Raw genomic sequence first — 26319 nt, 5'->3', positions numbered from 1 at the left:
TTCAGTAGGTGGGGTTCCATATTGACCCCAGCCTAGGGGGACGAAGGAAGTGGTCATTCGACAACGAGTGGCATCACAGCTCTCCTCACTTCCTCTTCTGGAACCTGGGGAGGGCTTACTGGACCAGGATCAAACCCAGGACCAGGATCAGGATCAGGATCAGGATCAGGATCAAACCCAGGACCAGGGTCAGGAAGATCCCAGTCTGATTTACTTCCCCATTCCCAGACTCTAATGCTGCCCCTTTAAGGATGGGCGGAGAATAGAAATAGGGCCTCCAACCTGATTGGCTGTCAGCCGGTGCCGGATTGCAAGAATCATTGGTGGCCCGGGCTGTCGGTCAGAGCCGCTCCACCAGCTGATCGGTAGGTACGTTTGTCAATCCGAAGGGTGTGGCCTGACGATTGGTTGGAAGACCGGAGGTTGCGGCCCTAGTCTTTAATCCCGCCTTCCTGATGGATGATTGGCTGGTGCGGATGTCAGTCCGCGGGGCTCCAGAAGGTGATTGGATGAACGGTCGGGGGGGGGGGGCGGAGCAGTCGCGCCGGCAGACGATTGGCGGAGAGGCGCCGCCAATGAGAGGCGGCCGCGGCGGGGTCAGGTGGTGGTTGCTGTCGGTTGAGGCGGTGAAGTCGGCGGCTGCTGGATCGGGAGTTGGAAACGGCGCCATGAATATCCGAAACGCCCGGGTGAGTGAGCGAGGGGGAGTCCGGCGCAGGGCCCGGGCATTTAAATGAAAGGAAAGCAGCGAGGAGGGGTGGCTCTCCGGGGTGACGGCGGAGCCGCGACGATCCTGACAGGAACGATCCCAAAAATCCACTGCCGATCCCGGCCGGCCGAACGGCGCACGCTGCGCATCATGGCGGAGCACACGCCCCGCCCCCAACTTCCCCGCCCCATAGCCTCGCGAGCAGAGCACTGCCCCGCCCCCTCTCCCTCGTGGTCAGAGCCCCGCCCCCCCACCTCCCCCACCACGCCCCCCACCACGCCCCCCACCACGCCCACCTCCTCCTCCACCCCCCCCCCCCCCAGCCAGACCCCCATCCCCCTCCTCCTCCCCCAGACAGGCTGGGCCCCCCCTCCCCCTCCCCCAGACAGGCTGGGCCCCCCCCTCCCCCTCCGCCAGACAGGCTGGGCCCCCCCCCTCCCCCTCCGCCAGACAGGCTGGGCCCCCCCTCCCCCTCCTCCTCCCCCAGACAGGCTGGGCCCCCCCTCCCCCTCCTCCCTCCACCAGACAGGCTGGGCCCCCCCCTCCCCCTCCTCCTCCCCCAGACAGGCTGGGCCCCCCCTCCCCCTCCCCCTCCACCAGACAGGCTGGGCCCCCCCCCTCCCCCTCCCCCAGACAGGCTGGCCCCCCCCTCCCCCAGACAGGCTGGGCCCCCCCCTCCCCCTCCCCCCTCCCCTCTCCCCCTCCCTCCAGACAGGCTGGGCCCCCCCCTACCCCCTCCCCCCTCCCCCTCCCCCAGACAGGCTGGGCCCCCCCCTCCCCCAGACAGGCTGGGCCCCCCCTCCCCCTCCTCCTCCCCCAGACAGGCTGGGCCCCCCCTCCCCCTCCTCCTCCCCCTCCTCCTCCCCCTCCCCCTCCCCCAGACAGGCTGGGCCCCCCCTCCCCCTCCTCCTCCCCCAGACAGGCTGGGCCCCCCCTCCCCCTCCCCCAGACAGGCTGGGCCCCCCCCTCCCCCAGACAGGCTGGGCCCCCCCCTCCCCCAGACAGGCTGGGCCCCCCCCTCCCCCAGACAGGCTGGGGCCCCCCCTCTTCCACTCCCCCAGACAGGCTGGGCCCCCCTCCCTCTCCCCCAGACAGGCTGGGCCCCCCCCTCCCTCTCCCCCAGACAGGGCTGGGCGCCCCCCTCCCTCTCCCCCAGACAGGCTGGGCGCCCCCCTCCCTCTCCCCCCAGACAGGCTGGGCGCCCCCCTCCCTCTCCCCCAGACAGGCTGGGCGCCCCCCTCCCTCTCCCCCAGACAGGCTGGGCCCCCCCTCCCCCTCCCTCTCCCCCAGACAGGCTGGGCCCCCCCCTCCCCCTCCCTCTCCCCCAGACAGGCTGGGCCCCCCCTCCCCCTCCCTCTCCCCCAGACAGGCTGGGCCCCCCCTCCCCCTCCCTCTCCCCCAGACAGGCTGGGCCCCCCCCTCCCTCTCCCCCAGACAGGCTGGGCCCCCCCTCCCCCTCCCTCTCCCCCAGACAGGCTGGGCCCCCCCTCCCCCTCCCTCTCCCCCCAGACAGGCTGGGCCCCCCCTCCCCCTCCCTCTCCCCCAGACAGGCTGGGCCCCCCCCTCCCCCTCCCTCTCCCCCAGACAGGCTGGGCCCCCCCCTCCCCCTCCCTCTCCTCCAGACAGGCTGGGCCCCCCCTCCCCCTCCCTCTCCCCCAGACAGGCTGGGCGCCCCCCCTCCCTCTCCCCCAGACAGGCTGGGCGCCCCCCCCCAGACACACTGCCCGCTCCCTGATTGCTCAGTGGATGGAGTATGTGGTAAAACAGCTGCATGATGAGACCAGTCTGCCCCACGAGTCCTGCTGCCCCATTTGATAAGAGAACAGCTGATCTCCAGCCTCAACCCCACGGCCCTGCACCGTCCCCCACCTGCCTCAGTTCCCTTCATCGACTGTCTCTCCCCCCCCACCCCCCCTCACCCCCCCCTCACCCCCCAGCTTGAATCTATACAACGACGCAGGATCCCCAGAGAACCCCAAAGATTCACAACCCTCGGAGTGAGGAACTGTCTCTGCCTCTCACTCTGACATTGGCTGCCCCCTTATCCTGAGACTGTGGCCCCCACCCACCCTGTGTTTGAGGTTGTCCAGCCTCTCTGCTCCCACCCTGTCAAAGCGACCACCTCTGGGGAACGTGGACCTGCTGGACCCAATCCCTCCTCATGGGAACGTCGCCTGATCCCAGGAATCAGCCCTAGTTTGTTCCATCCCTAAGCCAAATACGCCTTGGCTGGGATAAATGCGAAACTTGCGCAGTATTCCGGACTAAATCTCTGTTCAGTTGCAACGAGACCCCCTCGCTCTTTCAGTCCGCGTTCAGGATTAAGTTTGGCCTCGCACCAAAGGTTGATGTTTGCCCCAAGGCTGCGCGGGTCTGAGACCTCCCAGGCGACCTGATTCGCGGAGAGGTTTAAGCATTGCCCAGCCAGTTTGTGTTCATCCCCCACCTCCCACCGCACTGCCGGGGGTTTCACTCCCGTCCGAGCGCAGGGGGAGCTGGGAGCTGCTATAAACTTCCCTCTCAGAAGCTGCTCTGCGAATTCCGACCCCCTCCTGACCAGGGCCGGTCCTCGAGGGTTTATCGAGTGCGGACCCTCGGGGGACCCTCGAGGGTTTATCGAGTGCGGACCCTCGGGGGTTTATCGAGTTTGTGTCCTGCTGTCTTGCAGGATTCACGGGAGTAGAGACCAGAGCCCAGCCCGGTATCCACCCCCCCCGTCCCCGATATCCCCCCCGACCCCGATATCCTCCCCCCCCCCGTCCCCGATATCCTCCCCCCCCCCCCCGTCCCCGATATCCCCCCCGTCCCCGATATCCCCACGTCCCCCCGCCCGATATCCCCCCGTCCCCGCCCTGGGATGGATGTTAATGCAGTGAATGGGCGTGGCTCGATGCTCAGCTCCAGGTCACCTCCACAACACAGAAACCGGCCATTCGGCCCCTCGGACCTCTGCTGGTGTGTGTGCTGCACATGAAGCTTTCTCTAATTCCCCTTCGTCACACTCTATCAGAATACCCTCCTGTCCCCTTCATCACACCCTATCAGAATACCCTCCTGTCCCCTTCATCACACCCTATCAGAATACCCTCCTGTCCCTTCATCACACCCTATCAGAATACCCTCCTGTCCCTTCATCACACCCTATCAGAATACCCTTCTGTCCCTTCATCACACCCTATCAGAATACCCTGCTGTCTCTTCATCACACCCTATCAGAATACCCTGCTGTCTCTTCATCACACCCTATCAGAATACCCTGCTGTCTCTTCATCACACCCTATCAGAATACCCTGCTGTCTCTTCATCACACCCTATCAGAATACCCTTCTGTCTCTTCATCACACCCTATCAGAATACCCTGCTGTCTCTTCATCACACCCTATCAGAATACCCTTCTGTCCCTTCATCACACCCTATCAGAATACCCTTCTGTCCCTTCATCACACCCTATCAGAATACCCTTCTGTCCCTTCATCACACCCTATCAGAATACCCTTCTGTCCCTTCATCACACCCTATCAGAATACCCTTCTGTCCCTTCATCACACCCTATCAGAATACCCTTCTGTCCCTTCATCACACCCTATCAGAATACCCTTCTGTCCCTTCATCACACCCTATCAGAATACCCTGCTGTCTCTTCATCACACCCTATCAGAATACCCTTCTGTCCCCTTCATCACACCCTATCAGAATACCCTTCTGTCTCTTCATCACACCCTATCAGAATACCCTTCTGTCCCCTTCATCACACCCTATCAGAATACCCTGCTGTCTCTTCATCACACCCTATCAGAATACCCTGCTGTCCCTTCATCACACCCTATCAGAATACCCTGCTGTCCCTTCATCACACCCTATCAGAATACCCTGCTGTCTCTTCATCACACCCTATCAGAATACCCTGCTGTCCCTTCATCACACCCTATCAGAATACCCTGCTGTCTCTTCATCACACCCTATCAGAATACCCTGCTGTCTCTTCATCACACCCTATCAGAATACCCTCCTGTCCCTTCATCAGACCCTATCAGAATACCCTGCTGTCTCTTCATCACACCCTATCAGAATACCCTGCTGTCTCTTCATCACACCCTATCAGAATACCCTTCTGTCCCCTTCATCACACCCTATCAGAATACCCTGCTGTCTCTTCATCACACCCTATCAGAATACCCTTCTGTCCCCTTCATCAGACCCTATCAGAATACCCTCCTGTCCCCTTCATCACACCCTATCAGAATACCCTGCTGTCTCTTCATCACACCCTATCAGAATACCCTGCTGTCTCTTCATCACACCCTATCAGAATACCCTGCTGTCTCTTCATCACACCCTATCAGAATACCCTTCTGTCTCTTCATCACACCCTATCAGAATACCCTCCTGTCCCCTTCATCAGACCCTATCAGAATACCCTGCTGTCTCTTCATCACACCCTATCAGAATACCCTGCTGTCTCTTCATCACACCCTATCAGAATACCCTGCTGTCTCTTCATCACACCCTATCAGAATACCCTGCTGTCTCTTCATCACACCCTATCAGAATACCCTGCTGTCTCTTCATCACACCCTATCAGAATACCCTGCTGTCCCTTCATCACACCCTATCAGAATACCCTGCTGTCCCTTCATCACACCCTATCAGAATACCCTTCTGTCCCTTCATCACACCCTATCAGAATACCTTCTGTCCCTTCATCACACCCTATCAGAATACCCTGCTGTCCCTTCATCACACCCTATCAGAATACCCTTCTGTCCCTTCATCACACCCTATCAGAATACCCTTCTGTCCCTTCATCACACCCTATCAGAATACCCTGCTGTCTCTTCATCACACCCTATCAGAATACCCTGCTGTCCCTTCATCACACCCTATCAGAATACCCTTCTGTCTCTTCATCACACCCTATCAGAATACCCTTCTGTCTCTTCATCACACCCTATCAGAATACCCTGCTGTCTCTTCATCACACCCTATCAGAATACCCTGCTGTCCCTTCATCACACCCTATCAGAATACCCTGCTGTCTCTTCATCACACCCTATCAGAATACCCTGCTGTCTCTTCATCACACCCTATCAGAATACCCTGCTGTCTCTTCATCACACCCTATCAGAATACCCTGCTGTCTCTTCATCACACCCTATCAGAATACCCTGCTGTCTCTTCATCACACCCTATCAGAATACCCTCCTGTCCCTTCATCACACCCTATCAGAATACCCTGCTGTCTCTTCATCACACCCTATCAGAATACCCTGCTGTCTCTTCATCACACCCTATCAGAATACCCTCTGTCCCTTCATCACACCCTATCAGAATACCCTGCTGTCTCTTCATCACACCCTATCAGAATACCCTCCTGTCCCCTTCATCACACCCTATCAGAATACCCTCCTGTCCCTTCATCACACCCTATCAGAATACCCTGCTGTCTCTTCATCACACTCTATCAGAATACCCTGCTGTCTCTTCATCACACCCTATCAGAATACCCTGCTGTCTCTTCATCACACCCTATCAGAATACCCTGCTGTCTCTTCATCACACCCTATCAGAATACCCTGCTGTCTCTTCATCACACCCTATCAGAATACCCTGCTGTCTCTTCATCACACCCTATCAGAATACCCTGCTGTCTCTTCATCACACCCTATCAGAATACCCTGCTGTCTCTTCATCACACCCTATCAGAATACCCTGCTGTCTCTTCATCACACCCTATCAGAATACCCTGCTGTCTCTTCATCACACTGTATCAGAATACCCTGCTGTCTCTTCATCACACCCTATCAGAATACCCTGCTGTCTCTTCATCACACCCTATCAGAATACCCTCTGTCCCTTCATCACACCCTATCAGAATACCCTTCTGTCCCTTCATCACACCCTATCAGAATACCCTGCTGTCTCTTCATCACACCCTATCAGAATACCCTGCTGTCTCTTCATCACACCCTATCAGAATACCCTTCTGTCTCTTCATCACACCCTATCAGAATACCCTGCTGTCTCTTCATCACACTGTATCAGAATACCCTGCTGTCTCTTCATCACACCCTATCAGAATACCCTGCTGTCTCTTCATCACACCCTATCAGAATACCCTGCTGTCTCTTCATCACACCCTATCAGAATACCCTGCTGTCTCTTCATCACACCCTATCAGAATACCCTGCTGTCTCTTCATCACACCCTATCAGAATACCCTGCTGTCTCTTCATCACACCCTATCAGAATACCCTGCTGTCTCTTCATCACACCCTATCAGAATACCCTGCTGTCTCTTCATCACACCCTATCAGAATACCCTGCTGTCTCTTCATCACACCCTATCAGAATACCCTGCTGTCTCTTCATCACACCCTATCAGAATACCCTGCTGTCTCTTCATCACACCCTATCAGAATACCCTGCTGTCTCTTCATCACACCCTATCAGAATACCCTGCTGTCTCTTCATCACACCCTATCAGAATACCCTCCTGTCCCTTCATCACACCCTATCAGAATACCATTCTGTCCCTTCATCACACCCTATCAGAATACCCTGCTGTCTCTTCATCACACCCTATCAGAATACCCTGCTGTCTCTTCATCACACCCTATCAGAATACCCTGCTGTCTCTTCATCACACCCTATCAGAATACCCTGCTGTCTCTTCATCACACCCTATCAGAATACCCTGCTGTCTCTTCATCACACCCTATCAGAATACCCTGCTGTCTCTTCATCACACCCTATCAGAATACCCTGCTGTCTCTTCATCACACCCTATCAGAATACCCTGCTGTCTCTTCATCACACCCTATCAGAATACCCTTCTGTCCCTTCATCACACCCTATCAGAATACCCTGCTGTCTCTTCATCACACCCTATCAGAATACCCTGCTGTCTCTTCATCACACCCTATCAGAATACCCTGCTGTCTCTTCATCACACCCTATCAGAATACCCTGCTGTCCCTTCATCACACCCTATCAGAATACCATTCTGTCCCTTCATCACACCCTATCAGAATACCCTGCTGTCTCTTCATCACACTGTATCAGAATACCCTGCTGTCTCTTCATCACACCCTATCAGAATACCCTTCTGTCTCTTCATCACACCCTATCAGAATACCCTGCTGTCTCTTCATCACACTGTATCAGAATACCCTGCTGTCTCTTCATCACACCCTATCAGAATACCCTGCTGTCTCTTCATCACACTGTATCAGAATACCCTGCTGTCTCTTCATCACACCCTATCAGAATACCCTGCTGTCTCTTCATCACACCCTATCAGAATACCCTTCTGTCTCTTCATCACACCCTATCAGAATACCCTGCTGTCTCTTCATCACACCCTATCAGAATACCCTGCTGTCTCTTCATCACACCCTATCAGAATACCCTTCTGTCCCTTCATCACACCCTATCAGAATACCCTGCTGTCTCTTCATCACACCCTATCAGAATACCCTGCTGTCTCTTCATCACACCCTATCAGAATACCCTGCTGTCTCTTCATCACACCCTATCAGAATACCCTGCTGTCTCTTCATCACACCCTATCAGAATACCCTGCTGTCTCTTCATCACACCCTATCAGAATACCCTGCTGTCTCTTCATCACACCCTATCAGAATACCCTGCTGTCTCTTCATCACACCCTATCAGAATACCCTGCTGTCTCTTCATCACACCCTATCAGAATACCCTGCTGTCTCTTCATCACACTGTATCAGAATACCCTGCTGTCTCTTCATCACACCCTATCAGAATACCCTGCTGTCTCTTCATCACACCCTATCAGAATACCCTGCTGTCCCTTCATCACACCCTATCAGAATACCATTCTGTCCCTTCATCACACCCTATCAGAATACCCTGCTGTCTCTTCATCACACCCTATCAGAATACCCTGCTGTCTCTTCATCACACCCTATCAGAATACCCTGCTGTCTCTTCATCACACTGTATCAGAATACCCTGCTGTCTCTTCATCACACCCTATCAGAATACCCTGCTGTCTCTTCATCACACCCTATCAGAATATCCTGCTGTCTCTTCATCACACCCTATCAGAATACCCTGCTGTCTCTTCATCACACCCTATCAGAATACCCTGCTGTCTCTTCATCACACCCTATCAGAATACCATTCTGTCCCTTCAACACACCCTATCAGAATACCCTGCTGTCTCTTCATCACACCCTATCAGAATACCTGCTGTCTCTTCATCACACCCTATCAGAATACCCTGCTGTCTCTTCATCTCACTGTATCAGAATACCTGCTGTCTCCTTCATCACACCCTATCAGAATACCCTGCTGTCTCTTCATCACACCCTATCAGAATACCCTTCTGTCTCTTCATCACACCCTATCAGAATATCCTTCTGGTCTCTTCATCACACCCTATCAGAATACCCTGCTGTCCCCTTCATCACACCCTATCAGAATACCTGCTGTCCCTTCATCACACCCTATCAGAATACCCTCCTGTCCCTTCATCACACCCTATCAGAATACCCTGCTGTCCCTTCATCACACCCTATCAGAATACCCTGCTGTCTCTTCATCACACCCTATCAGAATACCCTGCTGTCTCTTCATCACACCCTATCAGAATACCCTGCTGTCTCTTCATCACACCCTATCAGAATACCCTGCTGTCCCTTCATCACACCCTATCAGAATACCCTGCTGTCTCTTCATCACACCCTATCAGAATACCCTGCTGTCTCTTCATCACACCCTATCAGAATACCCTGCTGTCCCTTCATCACACCCTATCAGAATACCCTGCTGTCTCTTCATCACACCCTATCAGAATACCCTGCTGTCCCTTCATCACACCCTATCAGAATACCCTCCTGTCCCTTCATCACACCCTATCAGAATACCCTGCTGTCTCTTCATCACACCCTATCAGAATACCCTGCTGTCTCTTCATCACACCCTATCAGAATACCCTGCTGTCTCTTCATCACACCCTATCAGAATACCCTGCTGTCTCTTCATCACACCCTATCAGAATACCCTTCTGTCTCTTCATCACACCCTATCAGAATACCCTGCTGTCTCTTCATCACACCCTATCAGAATACCCTGCTGTCTCTTCATCACACCCTATCAGAATACCCTGCTGTCTCTTCATCACACCCTATCAGAATACCCTGCTGTCTCTTCATCACACCCTATCAGAATACCCTGCTGTCTCTTCATCACACCCTATCAGAATACCCTGCTGTCTCTTCATCACACCCTATCAGAATACCCTGCTGTCTCTTCATCACACCCTATCAGAATACCCTGCTGTCTCTTCATCACACCCTATCAGAATACCCTGCTGTCTCTTCATCACACCCTATCAGAATACCCTGCTGTCTCTTCATCACACCCTATCAGAATACCCTGCTGTCTCTTCATCACACCCTATCAGAATACCTTCTGTCCCTTCATCACACCCTATCAGAATACCCTGCTGTCTCTTCATCACACCCTATCAGAATACCCTGCTGTCTCTTCATCACACCCTATCAGAATACCCTGCTGTCTCTTCATCACACCCTATCAGAATACCCTGCTGTCTCTTCATCACACCCTATCAGAATACCCTGCTGTCTCTTCATCACACCCTATCAGAATACCCTGCTGTCTCTTCATCACACCCTATCAGAATACCCTGCTGTCTCTTCATCACACCCTATCAGAATACCCTGCTGTCTCTTCATCACACCCTATCAGAATACCCTGCTGTCTCTTCATCACACCCTATCAGAATACCCTGCTGTCTCTTCATCACACCCTATCAGAATACCCTGCTGTCTCTTCATCACACCCTATCAGAATACCCTGCTGTCCTTCATCACACCCTATCAGAATACCCTCCTGTCCCTTCATCACACCCTATCAGAATACCCTGCTGTCTCTTCATCACACCCTATCAGAATACCCTGCTGTCTCTTCATCACACCCTATCAGAATACCCTGCTGTCTCTTCATCACACCCTATCAGAATACCCTGCTGTCTCTTCATCACACCCTATCAGAATACCCTGCTGTCTCTTCATCACACCCTATCAGAATACCTGCTGTCTCTTCATCACACCCTATCAGAATACCCTGCTGTCTCTTCATCACACCCTATCAGAATACCCTGCTGTCTCTTCATCACACCCTATCAGAATACCCTTCTGTCTCTTCATCACACCCTATCAGAATACCCTGCTGTCTCTTCATCACACCCTATCAGAATACCCTGCTGTCTCTTCATCACACCCTATCAGAATACCCTGCTGTCTCTTCATCACACTGTATCAGAATACCCTGCTGTCTCTTCATCACACCCTATCAGAATACCCTGCTGTCTCTTCATCACACCCTATCAGAATACCCTTCTGTCTCTTCATCACACCCTATCAGAATACCCTGCTGTCTCTTCATCACACCCTATCAGAATACCCTGCTGTCTCTTCATCACACCCTATCAGAATACCATTCTGTCCCTTCATCACACCCTATCAGAATACCCTGCTGTCTCTTCATCACACCCTATCAGAATACCCTGCTGTCTCTTCATCACACCCTATCAGAATACCCTGCTGTCTCTTCATCACACTGTATCAGAATACCCTGCTGTCTCTTCATCACACTGTATCAGAATACCCTGCTGTCTCTTCATCACACCCTATCAGAATACCCTTCTGTCTCTTCATCACACCCTATCAGAATACCCTGCTGTCTCTTCATCACACCCTATCAGAATACCCTGCTGTCTCTTCATCACACCCTATCAGAATACCCTGCTGTCTCTTCATCACACTGTATCAGAATACCCTGCTGTCTCTTCATCACACCCTATCAGAATACCCTGCTGTCTCTCCATCACACCCTATCAGAATACCCTCCTGTCCCTTCATCACACCCTATCAGAATACCATTCTGTCCCTTCATCACACCCTATCAGAATACCCTGCTGTCTCTTCATCACACTGTATCAGAATACCCTGCTGTCTCTTCATCACACCCTATCAGAATACCCTGCTGTCTCTTCATCACACCCTATCAGAATACCCTGCTGTCTCTTCATCACACCCTATCAGAATACCCTGCTGTCTCTTCATCACACCCTATCAGAATATCCTGCTGTCTCTTCATCACACCCTATCAGAATACCCTGCTGTCTCTTCATCACACCCTATCAGAATACCCTGCTGTCTCTTCATCACACCCTATCAGAATACCATTCTGTCCCTTCATCACACCCTATCAGAATACCCTGCTGTCTCTTCATCACACCCTATCAGAATACCCTGCTGTCTCTTCATCACACCCTATCAGAATACCCTGCTGTCTCTTCATCACACTGTATCAGAATACCCTGCTGTCTCTTCATCACACCCTATCAGAATACCCTGCTGTCTCTTCATCACACCCTATCAGAATACCCTTCTGTCTCTTCATCACACCCTATCAGAATATCCTTCTGTCTCTTCATCACACCCTATCAGAATACCCTGCTGTCCCTTCATCACACCCTATCAGAATACCCTCCTGTCCCCTTCATCACACCCTATCAGAATACCCTCCTGTCCCTTCATCACACCCTATCAGAATACCCTGCTGTCTCTTCATCACACCCTATCAGAATACCCTGCTGTCTCTTCATCACACCCTATCAGAATACCCTGCTGTCCCTTCATCACACCCTATCAGAATACCCTCCTGTCCCTTCATCACACCCTATCAGAATACCCTGCTGTCTCTTCATCACACCCTATCAGAATACCCTGCTGTCTCTTCATCACACCCTATCAGAATACCCTCCTGTCCCCTTCATCACACCCTATCAGAATACCCTCCTGTCCCTTCATCACACCCTATCAGAATACCCTGCTGTCTCTTCATCACACTCTATCAGAATACCCTGCTGTCTCTTCATCACACCCTATCAGAATACCCTGCTGTCTCTTCATCACACCCTATCAGAATACCCTGCTGTCTCTTCATCACACCCCTATCAGAATACCCTGCTGTCTCTTCATCACACCCTATCAGAATACCCTGCTGTCTCTTCATCACACCCTAATCAGAATACCCTGCTGTCCTTCATCACACCCTATCAGAATACCCTGCTGTCTCTTCATCACACCCTATCAGAATACCCTCCTGTCCCTTCATCACACCCTATCAGAATACCCTCCTGTCCCTTCATCACACCCTATCAGAATACCCTCCTGTCCCCTTCATCACACCCTATCAGAATACCCTCCTGTCCCCTTCATCACACCCTATCAGAATACCCTGCTGTCTCTTCATCACACCCTATCAGAATACCCTGCTGTCTCTTCATCACACCCTATCAGATTACCCTTCTGTCCCCTTCATCACACCCTATCAGAATACCCTGCTGTCTCTTCATCACACCCTATCAGAATACCATTCTGTCCCCTTCATCACACCCTATCAGAATACCCTGCTGTCTCTTCATCACACCCTATCAGAATACCCTGCTGTCCCTTCATCACACCCTATCAGAATACCCTCCTGTCTCTTCATCACACCCTATCAGAATACCCTGCTGTCTCTTCATCACACCCTATCAGAATACCCTCCTGTCCCTTCATCAGACCCTATCAGAATACCCTGCTGTCTCTTCATCACACCCTATCAGAATACCCTGCTGTCTCTTCATCACACCCTATCAGAATACCCTTCTGTCCCCTTCATCACACCCTATCAGAATACCCTGCTGTCTCTTCATCACACCCTATCAGAATACCCTTCTGTCCCCTTCATCAGACCCTATCAGAATACCCTCCTGTCCCCTTCATCACACCCTATCAGAATACCCTGCTGTCTCTTCATCACACCCTATCAGAATACCCTGCTGTCTCTTCATCACACCCTATCAGAATACCCTCCTGTCCCCTTCATCAGACCCTATCAGAATACCCTCCTGTCCCCTTCATCACACCCTATCAGAATACCCTGCTGTCTCTTCATCACACCCTATCAGAATACCCTGCTGTCTCTTCATCACACCCTATCAGAATACCCTGCTGTCTCTTCATCACACTGTATCAGAATACCCTGCTGTCTCTTCATCACACTGTATCAGAATACCCTGCTGTCTCTTCATCACACCCTATCAGAATACCCTTCTGTCTCTTCATCACACCCTATCAGAATACCCTGCTGTCTCTTCATCACACCCTATCAGAATACCCTGCTGTCTCTTCATCACACCCTATCAGAATACCCTGCTGTCTCTTCATCACACTGTATCAGAATACCCTGCTGTCTCTCCATCACACCCTATCAGAATACCCTCCTGTCCCTTCATCACACCCTATCAGAATACCATTCTGTCCCTTCATCACACCCTATCAGAATACCCTGCTGTCTCTTCATCACACTGTATCAGAATACCCTGCTGGCTCTTCATCACACCCTATCAGAATACCCTGCTGTCTCTTCATCACACCCTATCAGAATACCCTGCTGTCTCTTCATCACACCCTATCAGAATACCCTGCTGTCTCTTCATCACACCCTATCAGAATACCCTGCTGTCTCTTCATCACACCCTATCAGAATACCCTGCTGTCTCTTCATCACACCCCTATCAGAATACCATTCTGTCCCTTCATCACACCCTATCAGACTACCCTGCTGTCTCTTCATCACACCCTATCAGAATACCCTGCTGTCTCTTCATCACACCCTATCAGAATACCCTGGCTGTCTCTTCATCACACTGTATCAGAATACCCTGCTGTCTCTTCATCACACCCTATCAGAATACCCTGCTGTCTCTTCATCACACCCTATCAGAATACCCTTCCTGTCTCTTCATCACACCCTATCAGAATATCCCTTCTGTCCCCTTCATCACACCCTATCAGAATACCCTGCTGTCCCTTCATCACACCCTATCAGAATACCCTCCTGTCCCCTTCATCACACCCTATCAGAATACCCTCCTGTCCCTTCATCACACCCTATCAGAATACCCTGCTGTCTCTTCATCACACCTATCAGAATACCCTGCTGTCTCTTCATCACACCCTTCAGAATATAAACCCTGCTGTCCCTTCTATCACACCCTATCAGAATACCCTCCTGTCCCTTCATCACACCCTATCAGAATACCCTGCTGTCTCTTCATCACACCCTATCAGAATACCCTGCTGTCTCTTCATCACACCCTATCAGAATACCCTCCTGTCCCTTCATCACACCTATCAGAATACCCTCCTGTCCCTTCATCACACCCTATCAGAATACCTGCTGTCTCTCATCACACTCTATCAGAATACCCTGCTGTCTCTTCATCACACCTATCAGAATACCCTGCTGTCTCTTCATCACACCCTATCAGATACCCTGCTGTCTCTTCATCACACCCTATCAGAATACCCTGCGCTGTCTCTCTTCATCACACCCTATCAGAATACCCGGCTGTCTCTTCATCACACCTATCAGAATACCTGCTGTCTCTTCATCACACCCTATCAGAATACCCTGCTGTCTCTTCATCACACCCCTATCAGAATACCCTCCTGTCCCTTCATCACACCCCTTCAGAATACCCTCCTGTCCCCTTCATCACACCCTATCAGAATACCCTCTGTCCCTTCATCACACCCTATCAGAATACCCTCCTGTCTCCTTCATCACACCCTATCAGAATACCCTGCTGTCTCTTCATCACACACCCTATCAGAATACCCTGCTGTCTCTTCATCAACCCCTATCAGATTACCCTTCTGTCCCCTTCATCACACCCCTATCAGAATACCCCTGCTGTCTCTTCATCACACCCTATCAGAATAACCATTTCTGTCTCCCTTCATCACACCCCTGTCAGAATACCCTGCCTGTCTCTTCATCACACCCTATCAGAATACCCTGCTGTCCCTTCATCACACCCTATCAGAATACTCCTCCTGTCCTTCATCACACCCTATCAGAAATACCCTGCTGTCTCTTCATCACACCCTATCAGAATACCCTCCTGTCCCTTCATCAGACCCTATCAGAATACCCTGCTGTCTCTTCATCACACCCTATCAGAATACCCTGCTGTCTCTTCATCACACCCTATCAGAATACCCTTCTGTCCCCTTCATCACACCCTATCAGAATACCCTGCTGTCTCTTCATCACACCCTATCAGAATACCCTCCTGTCCCCTTCATCAGACCCTATCAGAATACCCTCCTGTCCCCTTCATCACACCCTATCAGAATACCCTGCTGTCTCTTCATCACACCCTATCAGAATACCCTGCTGTCTCTTCATCACACCCTATCAGAATACCCTCCTGTCCCCTTCATCAGACCCTATCAGAATACCCTCCTGTCCCCTTCATCACACCCTATCAGAATACCCTGCTGTCTCTTCATCACACCCTATCAGAATACCCTGCTGTCTCTTCATCACACCCTATCAGAATACCCTGCTGTCTCTTCATCACACCCTATCAGAATACCCTGCTGTCTCTTCATCACACTGTATCAGAATACCCTGCTGTCTCTTCATCACACCCTATCAGAATACCCTGCTGTCTCTCCATCACACCCTATCAGAATACCCTCCTGTCCCTTCATCACACCCTATCAGAATACCATTCTGTCCCTTCATCACACCCTATCAGAATACCCAGCTGTCTCTTCATCACACTGTATCAGAATACCCTGCTGTCTCTTCATCACACCCTATCAGAATACCCTTCTGTCTCTTCATCACACCCTATCAGAATACCCTGCTGTCTCTTCATCACACTGTATCAGAATACCCTGCTGTCTCTTCATCACACCCTATCAGAATACCCTGCTGTCTCTTCATCACACTGTATCAGAATACCCTGCTGTCTCTTCATCACACCCTATCAGAATACCCTGCTGTCTCTTCATCACACCCTATCAGAATACCCTTCTGTCTCTTCATCACACCCTATCAGAATACCCTGCTGTCTCTTCATCACACCCTATCAGAATACCCTGCTGTCTCTTCATCACACCCTATCAGAATACCATTCTGGTCCCTTCATCACACCCTATCAGAATACCCTGCTGTCTCTTCATCACACCCTATCAGAATACCCTGCTGTCTCTTCATCACACCCTATCAGAATACCCTGCTGTCTCTTCATCACACTGTATCAGAATACCCTGCTGTCTCTTCATCACACCCTATCAGAATACCCTGCTGTCTCTTCATCACACCCTATCAGAAGTACCCTTCTGTCTCTTCATCACACCCTATCAGAATACCCTGCTGTCTCTTCATCACACCCTATCAGAATACCCTGCTGTCTCTTCATCACACCCCTATCAGAATACCCTGCTGTCTCTTCATCACACTGTATCAGAATACCCTGCTGTCTCTTCATCACACCCTATCAGAATACCCTGCTGTCTCTCCATCACACCCTATCAGAATACCCTCCTGTCCCTTCATCACACCCTATCAGAATACCATTCTGTCCCTTCATCACACCCTATCAGAATACCCTGCTGTCTCTTCATCACACTGTATCAGAATACCCTGCTGTCTCTTCATCACACCCTATCAGAATACCCTGCTGTCTCTTCATCACACTGTATCAGAATACCCTGCTGTCTCTTCATCACACCCTATCAGAATACCCTGCTGTCTCTTCATCACACCCTATCAGAATATCCTGCTGTCTCTTCATCACACCCTATCAGAATACCCTGCTGTCTCTTCATCACACCCTATCAGAATACCCTGCTGTCTCTTCATCACACCCTATCAGAATACCCTGCTGTCTCTTCATCACACCCTATCAGAATACCATTCTGTCACTTCATCACACCCTATCAGAATACCCTGCTGTCTCTTCATCACACCCTATCAGAATACCCTGCTGTCTCTTCATCACACCCTATCAGAATACCCTGCTGTCTCTTCATCACACTGTATCAGAATACCCTGCTGTCTCTTCATCACACCCTATCAGAATACCCTGCTGTCTCTTCATCACAACCCTATCAGAATACCCTGCTGTCTCTTCATCACACCCTATCAGAATACCCTTCTGTCTCTTCATCACACCCTATCAGATACCCTTCTGTCTCTCTTCATCACACCCTATCAGAATACCCTGCTGTCCCTTCATCACACCCTATCAGAATACCCTCCTGTCCCCTTCATCACACCCTATCAGAATACCCTCCTGTCCCTTCATCACACCCTATCAGAATACCCTGCTCTCTCTTCATCACACCCTATCAGAATACCCTGCTGTCTCTTCATCACACCCTATCAGAATACCCTGCTGTCCCTTCATCACACCCTATCAGAATACCCTCCTGTCCCTTCATCACACCCTATCAGAATACCCTGCTGTCTCTTCATCACACCCTATCAGAATACCCTGCTGTCTCTTCATCACACCCTATCAGAATACCCTTCTGTCCCCTTCATCACACCCTATCAGAATACCCTGCTGTCTCTTCATCACACCCTATCAGAATACCCTCCTGTCCCCTTCATCACACCCTATCAGAATACCCTCCTGTCCCTTCATCACACCCTATCAGAATACCCTGCTGTCTCTTCATCACACTCTATCAGAATACCCTGCTGTCTCTTCATCACACCCTATCAGAATACCCTGCTGTCCTCTTCATCACACCCTATCAGAATACCCTGCTGTCTCTTCATCACACCCTATCAGAATACCCTGCTGTCTCTTCATCACACCCTATCAGAATACCCTGCTGTCTCTTCATCACACCCTATCAGAATACCCTGCTGTCTCTTCATCACACCCTATCAGAATACCCTGCTGTCTCTTCATCACACCCTATCAGAATACCCTCCTGTCCCTTCATCACACCCTATCAGAATACCCTCCTGTCCCTTCATCACACCCTATCAGAATACCCTCCTGTCCCCTTCATCACACCCTATCAGAATACCCTCCTGTCCCCTTCATCACACCCTATCAGAATACCCTGCTGTCTCTTCATCACACCCTATCAGAATACCATTCTGTCCCCTTCATCACACCCTATCAGAATACCCTGCTGTCTCTTCATCACACCCTATCAGAATACCCTTCTGTCCCTTCCTGCTGCTTGGCTCTGCAGTGTGCAGTCATGTACGTGTGTGACGATACCTCTTGTCTGCCCGCAGCCTGAAGACCTGATGAACATGCAGCATTGTAACCTGCTGTGCCTGCCTGAAAATTACCAGATGAAATACTACTTCTACCATGGCTTGTCGTGGCCCCAGGTGGGAACTGACACCTTTCATCCGCACGTTTTCGGGTGACATGACCAGCACTCTGCTACTCAGCTGAATTTACTCCCAGTGCCCCCGTCCCACCAACAACTGCACTTGGCAGCTGACTTAGGATGGGAGTCTCGAACATCACACCGCAGAGCCACCTAGTGGCCGACCCGTTCACCTACCCCCCCCCCCCCCCGCCCCCCACCCCCCCGTGACTGTTGACATAGAAAGAAGGACTTATCCATCTGTAGTGGCATTCGTCACTCAGCAGATCCCAAAATGCTCCATGGTCAATGTGGTAGTTGTTTGTTTTTTTTTTTTGCAAATAGCCTAGTCCGTATGATAACGTAGGAAAGATAGCACAAAATAAAAAATGCCGGAAAACTCAGTGGGTCTGGCTGTGTCTGTGGAGAGAGAAACGGAGTTAACAGTTGGAGTCTGTATGACTCTTCCCCCCCCGAGCTGAAGGAGCTCCTCTGTCAGAACAAAAATCGAAATGTTAGCTCGGTTTCGCTCTCCACAGTTGCTGACGGCCCCGCTGAGTTTTCCGGCATGTTCCGTGTTTACTTCAGATCTCCAGCATCCGCAGGATTTTTGCTTTTATCTGTCGGGAACGTAGTAGCTAGCTGATGGCACAGCAAGATCCCACAAACAGCAATGTCATAACAAGCCAGACCATCTGTATTCATGATGTTGGTTGATGGATAAATGTTAGTCCGTAGACACTGGGAAGAACTCCGTTCCCCCTCACCCCACCCCCCCACTCCGCTTGGCCACTCTTCCTATCGTGGCTGTGGGATCTTTTACACCCACCCGACAGGGCAGCTGGGGGCCTCGGTTTAGTGTCTTGTCCTGAGAAACGGCACCTCCGACAGTGCGGCGCTCCCTCGGCGCTGACCCTCCGACAGTGCGGCGCTCCCTCGGCGCTGACCCTCCCACAGCGCGGCGCTCCCTCGGCGCTGACCCTCCCACAGCGCGGCGCTCCCTCGGCGCTGACCCTCCCACAGCGCGGCGCTCCCTCGGCGCTGACCCTCCCACAGCGCGGCGCTCCCTCGGCGCTGACCCTCCCACAGCGCGGCGCTCCCTCGGCGCTGTCCCTCCGACAGCGCTGCAGCACATTCAGACTCTGCTGGGACTGTTGTGACGAGCCATCAACTTTAACCACTCGAGCCGAGTATAATTTGAATCCGTGACTGACTCGGAGCTGAGAGTGAGACGAGTCGACAACTGATGGAACCCATTTTAATTCGAAGTGTTTGCTAAAGGCCCTGACTCCAGGAAGTCATGATTGTGGGCAGAGTGTGCATGTCCTGTGTGAGATTTGCAAAGTTTTGCCCTGACAGGACTTTTTTTGCTGTGTCAAAATCCTGCAACCTCCACCCTAAAGGCACTTCCAGCACACGGGCCGCAGCCGTGCAAGCTGAGCGCCCATTGTTCCCCCCCCCCCTCCCCCCCCCCCCCCCCCCCACCTCGAGAATAAATAGCAGCCCTATCCAGGGCACCACATCCCCAGAGTTAGCTTGAACAGTTGGGAGTTGGAGCCTGGATCCAGCTCTCGGGAGGGTGGGTGTGCCTGGAGAGGAGGGGGAGAGACTGGGGACTGACCCTGAACAGGTCACTAACTGTGCTTGTCCATCCTTCCAGCTTTCTTACATTGCCGAGGATGAGAATGGAAAGATTGTGGGTTACGTCCTGGCTAAAATGTAAGTGAGAGGCTGCCCCGTGTTTGATCGTTCAGTGATAACACAAACAGGTCGTCCGCTCTGTGCTGCGGTTTCAGCCCCGTACCAGCCTCCTCCCAACCCCACTCCCTGTGGGAGCGAGTTCCACACTCTCTGGGTAAAGACCTTTCTCCTGTATTCCACCCCCCCCCCCCCCCCCAAACCGATTGGATTTATTAGTGACTGTCTTATATCGATGGCTCCCCCCCAAACCCTCCACACACACACACATACACAAACACATACACACACACACACACACACATACACACACATACACATACACATACACACACATACACATACACACACATACACATACACACATACACACATACACACATACACACACACACACATACACACACACACACGGACTGACACAGACACACACACACACACACACATATACACACACACACACACACACACACACACACACACACGGACTGACACAGACACACACACACACACACACACACACAGGCAGAAACATTTTCTGACTGTCCATCCTATTGAAAGCCTTTTCCTAATCTCTTCTCCCTCCTGTCCTGTATTATCTCGATGGCCTGATTATGATCCACCATTATCGATGCGTGTGTTGTGCTGACAGTGTGTGGAGTGTGACCCCGGAGCCTGTGTCAGTCCCTGTGTGTGTGTGTCAGTCCCTGTGTGTGTGTGTCAGTCCCTGTGTGTGTGTGTCAGTCCCTGTGTGTGTGTGTCAGTCCCTGTGTGTGTGTGTCAGTCCCTGTGTGTGTGTGTCTGTGTCTGTGTGTGTGTGTCTGTGTCTGTGTCTGTGTCTGTGTCTGTGTCAGTCCCTGTGTGTGTGTGACTGTGTGTGTGTCAGTCCCTGTGTGTGTGTGACTGTGTGTGTGTCAGTCCCTGTGTGTGTGTGACTGTGTGTGTGTCAGTCCCTGTGTGTGTGTGACTGTGTGTGTGTCAGTCCCTGTGTGTGTGTGTCAGTCCCTGTGTGTGTGTCAGTCCCTGTGTGTGTGTGTCAGTCCCTGTGTGTGTGTCAGTCCCTGTGTGTGTGTGTCAGTCCCTGTGTGTGTGTGTCTGTCTGTGTCAGTCCCTGTGTGTGTGTGTCTGTCTGTGTCAGTCCCTGTGTGTGTGTCTGTCTGTGTCAGTCCCTGTGTGTGTGTGTCTGTGTCTGTGTCAGTCCCTGTGTGTGTGTGTCTGTGTCTGTGTCAGTCCCTGTGTGTGTGTGACTGTGTCTGTGTCAGTCCCTGTGTGTGTGTGTCAGTCCTTGTGTCTGTGTCTGTGTCTGTGTCTGTGTCAGTCCCTGTGTGTGTGTCAGTCCCTGTGTGTGTGTCAGTCCCTGTGTGTCTGTGTGTGTCCCTGTGTGTCTGTGTGTGTCTGTGTGTGTCTGTGTGTGTCTGTGTGTGTCTGTGTGTGTGTGTGTGTGTGTGTGTGTGTGTGTGTGTGTGTGTGTGTCTCTGTGTGCACACCCTTCAGTACCACCCCGAGGGACACATTGACCCACTGTACCTCGGGATGTTTATCAAAGTCCCTCCGATGTATTCGCCCCCTCTCCCTCAGCGAGTTTGATCCCCGCTGTGTGAGTTTATTTTCTCTCTCTCTCTCTCTTTCAGGGAAGAAGATCCTGATGATGTCCCTCACGGACACATCACCTCCTTGGTAAGGAGCCAGCATCTCCGCAAGATGGAGGGCGGCCAGAGCAAGACTGGCCGGGCGTGGAAAAGAGGGAGGATGGAGACCGGGGAGGGAGGGGTGGAGACAGGGAAACAGAGAGGGATGGGTGGAGATGGGAAGGGAAGGAGGGAGAGACAGAGACCAGGGAGGAGTGGAGACGGGGAGGGAGAGAGAGATGGAGGGGTGGAAATAGGAGGATGGGATGGAGACCTTTGAGGGAAGGACAGAGGGAGGGCAGGTGGGAGAGGGAGGGGTGGAGACGGGCGGGGTAGAGACAGAGGAGGGAAAGAGGGAGGGAGAGGTGAGGATGGAAAGATAGAGAGGGACGGGAGTAGGAGAGGGCTTGTGCAAGTCAGCAGCAACGTTAGATTGTGATCTTCCTCCCTACCCCTTTCTCCATCTCTCTCTCCCCTTCTCTGCCTCCCCCCCACCCCCCCCCTCACTCCTCTGACCCGGTGTGAGTGCGATCAGGAGCAGGGCCTTTAGCTTACCCGTATTCGACCCCCTCTACCCCACCCCCAGGCTCGATCCTATCTCACTCGAGGAGACGCTGGAACTCTTACTTGGTGTGGACACTGCAGCAGGTCTCAGGCTGCCCTCAAGAGCAGCAGGCTTAGCTTCAGAGAAACATCCGGGTCACGTACAGAGCTCGGGGATGGGTGGGGTCGCTCGGGGATGGGTGGGGTCGCTCGGGGATGGGTGGGGTCGCTCGGGGATGGGTGGGGTCGCTCGGGGATGGGTGGGGTCGCTCAGGGATGGGTGGGGTCGCTCGGGGATGGGTGGGGTCGCTCGGGGATGGGTGGGGTCGCTCGGGGATGGGTGGGTGGTGCTGTTACTGGGGCTGTATCCCAGTCAGATGAAGGACTTGCAGAGGGCAGGGTGCAGGAGCTGGTGAGTTTGGTGGTGTGTGGCCCCTTCACCTGTCTAATTGTAGAATAGGAGGAGGCCATTCAGCCCAAAGTGCCTGTGCTGGCTCGTTTAAAGAGCTATCCAGTTAGCTCTCCTATCCCACCAACAACAACAGCCCTGAACATGCTTCTCCCTCGCCACTGCAGCGGGACCTTGATCAGGTGGGATTTAACCTCCCATATCCTGCTGGCTTCCGGGGATCTGATGCGATTTAACCTCCCGCGTCCCGGGATCTGATGCGATTTAACCTCCCGCGTCCCGGGATCTGATGCGATTTAAGTTCACGTTCCCTGTTCCTTCTCCAGGCAGTGAAGAGGTCCCATCGCCGGCTCGGATTAGCCCAGAAGCTGATGGACCAGGCATCCAGAGCCATGATCGAGAATTTCAACGCCCGATACGTCTCCTTACACGTCAGGAAAAGGTACACTCACCATCCGGTTCAGGATCCGGATCAGGCGTGTCCCGTTCTAGATCCTCCCTCCCTGGAACTGCCTCCTAACAGCGTGGTGGGTGTACCTACACCACACGGGCTGCAGCGGGTCAAGAAAGCAGTTCACCCCCCCCCCCCCACCCCCCCCCCACCTTCTCAAGGGGACAACTAGGGATGGGCAATAAATGCTGGGCCCGGCCAGAGACGCCCACATCCTCTGAATGAATAAAAAAGATCTAGATCCAATCCAAGCATGTCAGGATCAAGATGCAGACCAAGTGTGGCTGTTTCTAGAGCCAGCCCAAGTGTGCCCCCCCCCCCCCCACCCCGTTCTAGAGCCGGCCCGAGTGTGCCTCCCCCGGTTCTAGAGCCGGCCCGAGTGTGCCTCCCCCGGTTCTAGAGCCGGCCCGAGTGTGCCTCCCCCGGTTCTAGAGCCGGCCCGAGTGTGCCTCCCCCGGTTCTAGAGCCGGCCCGAGTGTGCCTCCCCCGGTTCTAGAGCCGGCCCGAGAGTGCCTCCCCCGGTTCTAGAGCCGGCCCGAGAGTGCCTCCCCCGGTTCTAGAGCCGGCCCGAGAGTGCCTCCCCCGGTTCTAGAGCCGGCCCAAGTGTGCCTCCCCCGGTTCTAGAGCCGGCCCAAGTGTCCCCCCCCCCCCGGGGTTCCAGAGCCGGCCAACAAATGTCTGGATCTGGCCCGTGTGCATCCAATTCCAGAGCTGGCGGTGACACGGCTGATTCTAGATCGGGCTGAAGACCGCTGCTTCTAGGTACAACCGGAAGGCGTCCGGCTCTGGATCGGGCCGGGTTGTACCCGGCTCTCGTGGCAGAGTGGGGAAGGAGTGCGGGTTATGTGGGGAAAATTGGCAGCCAGTTCGTACACCGCAAGCTCCCACAAACGGCGACGTGGTAGCGAGCGTTATCTGAGGCGGCGGGTGAACATTCTGCCCGGGCTGCCCATTCCAGCTGGCGTCGTGAACGGTCGCCAGGGTGGGTGGGTGAGGGAGCAGGGGGATCCTGACCACGCTCTGGGCCATCGGCTGAGGAGCATGTAGAAAGGCTGCAAGTGCCTGAGGGTGTGAATCTGGGCTGAGTCGATGCCATGAGAATTTTAACTCCCGCTTTTCTGATCTCTCCACCTTACAGTAACCGAGCGGCGCTTCATCTCTACTCCAACACGCTGAACTTCCAGTAAGTGCTTTTTGGACCTGATTTCAACCCCAAATCCTTTCTTCCTCACCCCCACCCACTTATCTCTAACTCCTCCAGCCCTACAACTCTCCGAGATCTCTGCCCTGCCCTCTGGCTTATCCCCGATTCCCATCGCTCCACCCTCGGCGGCCGTGCCTTCAGCTGCCTGCGGGGGGCGGGGGGGGGGGGGTTGTGGGGGGCCCCTAAGTTTTGTAAATCCTGGCGCCCCCCCCCCTCCACTCTAAACCTCTCCGCCCTCTCCAATTGCTTTCCTTTAATCGTCTTAAACCCCCTTGATTAGATCATCCCTTAATCTTCGGCGCTTGTAGGAATAGAAGCCCAGCTTTTACAACCTGGCCTCGCAGTTTAACCCCTTCAGACCCCCGGATCTGTTCTGCCGCGGGCCAGTATATCCTGGCTGAGCCAGTTATTCTCCATGGGCGTGTGTGACCGAAGCAGAACCTTGTCCAACTGTGTAAAAAAAATTGCCGCTGTCCCCCTTGCAGGATCAGTGAAGTGGAACCCAAGTACTACGCCGATGGGGAGGATGCCTACGCTATGAAGAGGGACCTGACCCTAATGGCTGATGAGGTTTGTGCGTCTCCTTCAGTTTCCTCTTGGTTCTTCCGCAGCAGACAGGGCTGGGGCTTTGTTAGTCTAGACAGGAAACGCCTCAGGGGTCAACTGATAGAAGGTCAGCTGGGTGGACACAGAGAAGGGCATCTCCACTTGGACCATAAGACGTAGGAGCAGAAATTAGGCCATTCGGCCCATCGAGTCTGCTCCGCCATTCAATCGTGGCTGATCAGTTTGTCAACCCCACTCTCCCGCCTTCTCCCCGGAACCTTTGATCCCCTTACCAATCGAGAACCTATCTATCTGGGTGGGGAGGGGAGGTGCGGGCGAGAGAGACCAGAACGTGGTGAGGGTTGTGGGGGTGTGGGGGGGGTGGTCATCGATATAAGACAGTCACTAATGAATCCAATCGAGGGGGGAGGAATTCAGGAGAAACGTGTTTATACAGACAATGGGGTGGTGGGGGGGGGGGGAGAGTGGGGGTGGAGAATGTGGAACTCGCTCCCACAGGGAAGGGATAGAGGTAAATCGTTTCGATGTGTTTAAGGGAGGAGGGGAGCTGGAAAAACACACGAGGGGCAAAGAGATATGGGGAGAGGGGGTGGGAGCAGGAGCACCCAGCATGGAGCAGAGGGGCCGAATGGACCGCTTCTGTGCCGGTCATTGTGTGTGACGAGTGGAGAGTGCCTACCCGTGCAGGGCAGGAGGTGTTTATAACCGACACACAGTCTCTGTTTTGGTGTGTGTGGGGGAGGGGGCGGCGTGTGTGTGTGTGGGGAGGGAGGGGGCGGCGTGTGTATGTGGGGGAGGGGGCGGTGTGTGTGTGTGTGGGGGAGGGGGCGGTGTGTGTGTGTGTGGGGGAGGGGGT

At 53.0% G+C, this 26319-nt stretch overlaps 1 protein-coding gene across 1 annotated transcript; it reads left to right on the top strand.

Annotated features, from left to right (window-relative positions):
• Positions 1 to 556: 556 nt before the first annotated feature.
• On the top strand, positions 557 to 25569 carry naa10 (N-alpha-acetyltransferase 10, NatA catalytic subuni; the record flags this gene model as incomplete). The annotated part of the gene is made up of 7 exons (XM_041181456.1): positions 557 to 689; positions 18884 to 18982; positions 20624 to 20682; positions 22293 to 22338; positions 23568 to 23683; positions 24831 to 24875; positions 25382 to 25569. Coding segments are annotated over exons 1-7 (667 nt in total), but the record flags the coding sequence as incomplete, so codon positions are not given.
• Positions 25570 to 26319: the final 750 nt, after the last annotated feature.

The sequence above is a fragment of the Carcharodon carcharias genome (assembly GCF_017639515.1).
Source record: "Carcharodon carcharias isolate sCarCar2 chromosome 35 unlocalized genomic scaffold, sCarCar2.pri SUPER_35_unloc_5, whole genome shotgun sequence".
Lineage (NCBI taxonomy): Eukaryota > Metazoa > Chordata > Chondrichthyes > Lamniformes > Lamnidae > Carcharodon > Carcharodon carcharias.
The sequence above is the reverse complement of the archived record's forward strand: the minus strand, read 5'-3'. Positions and strand labels throughout refer to the sequence as shown.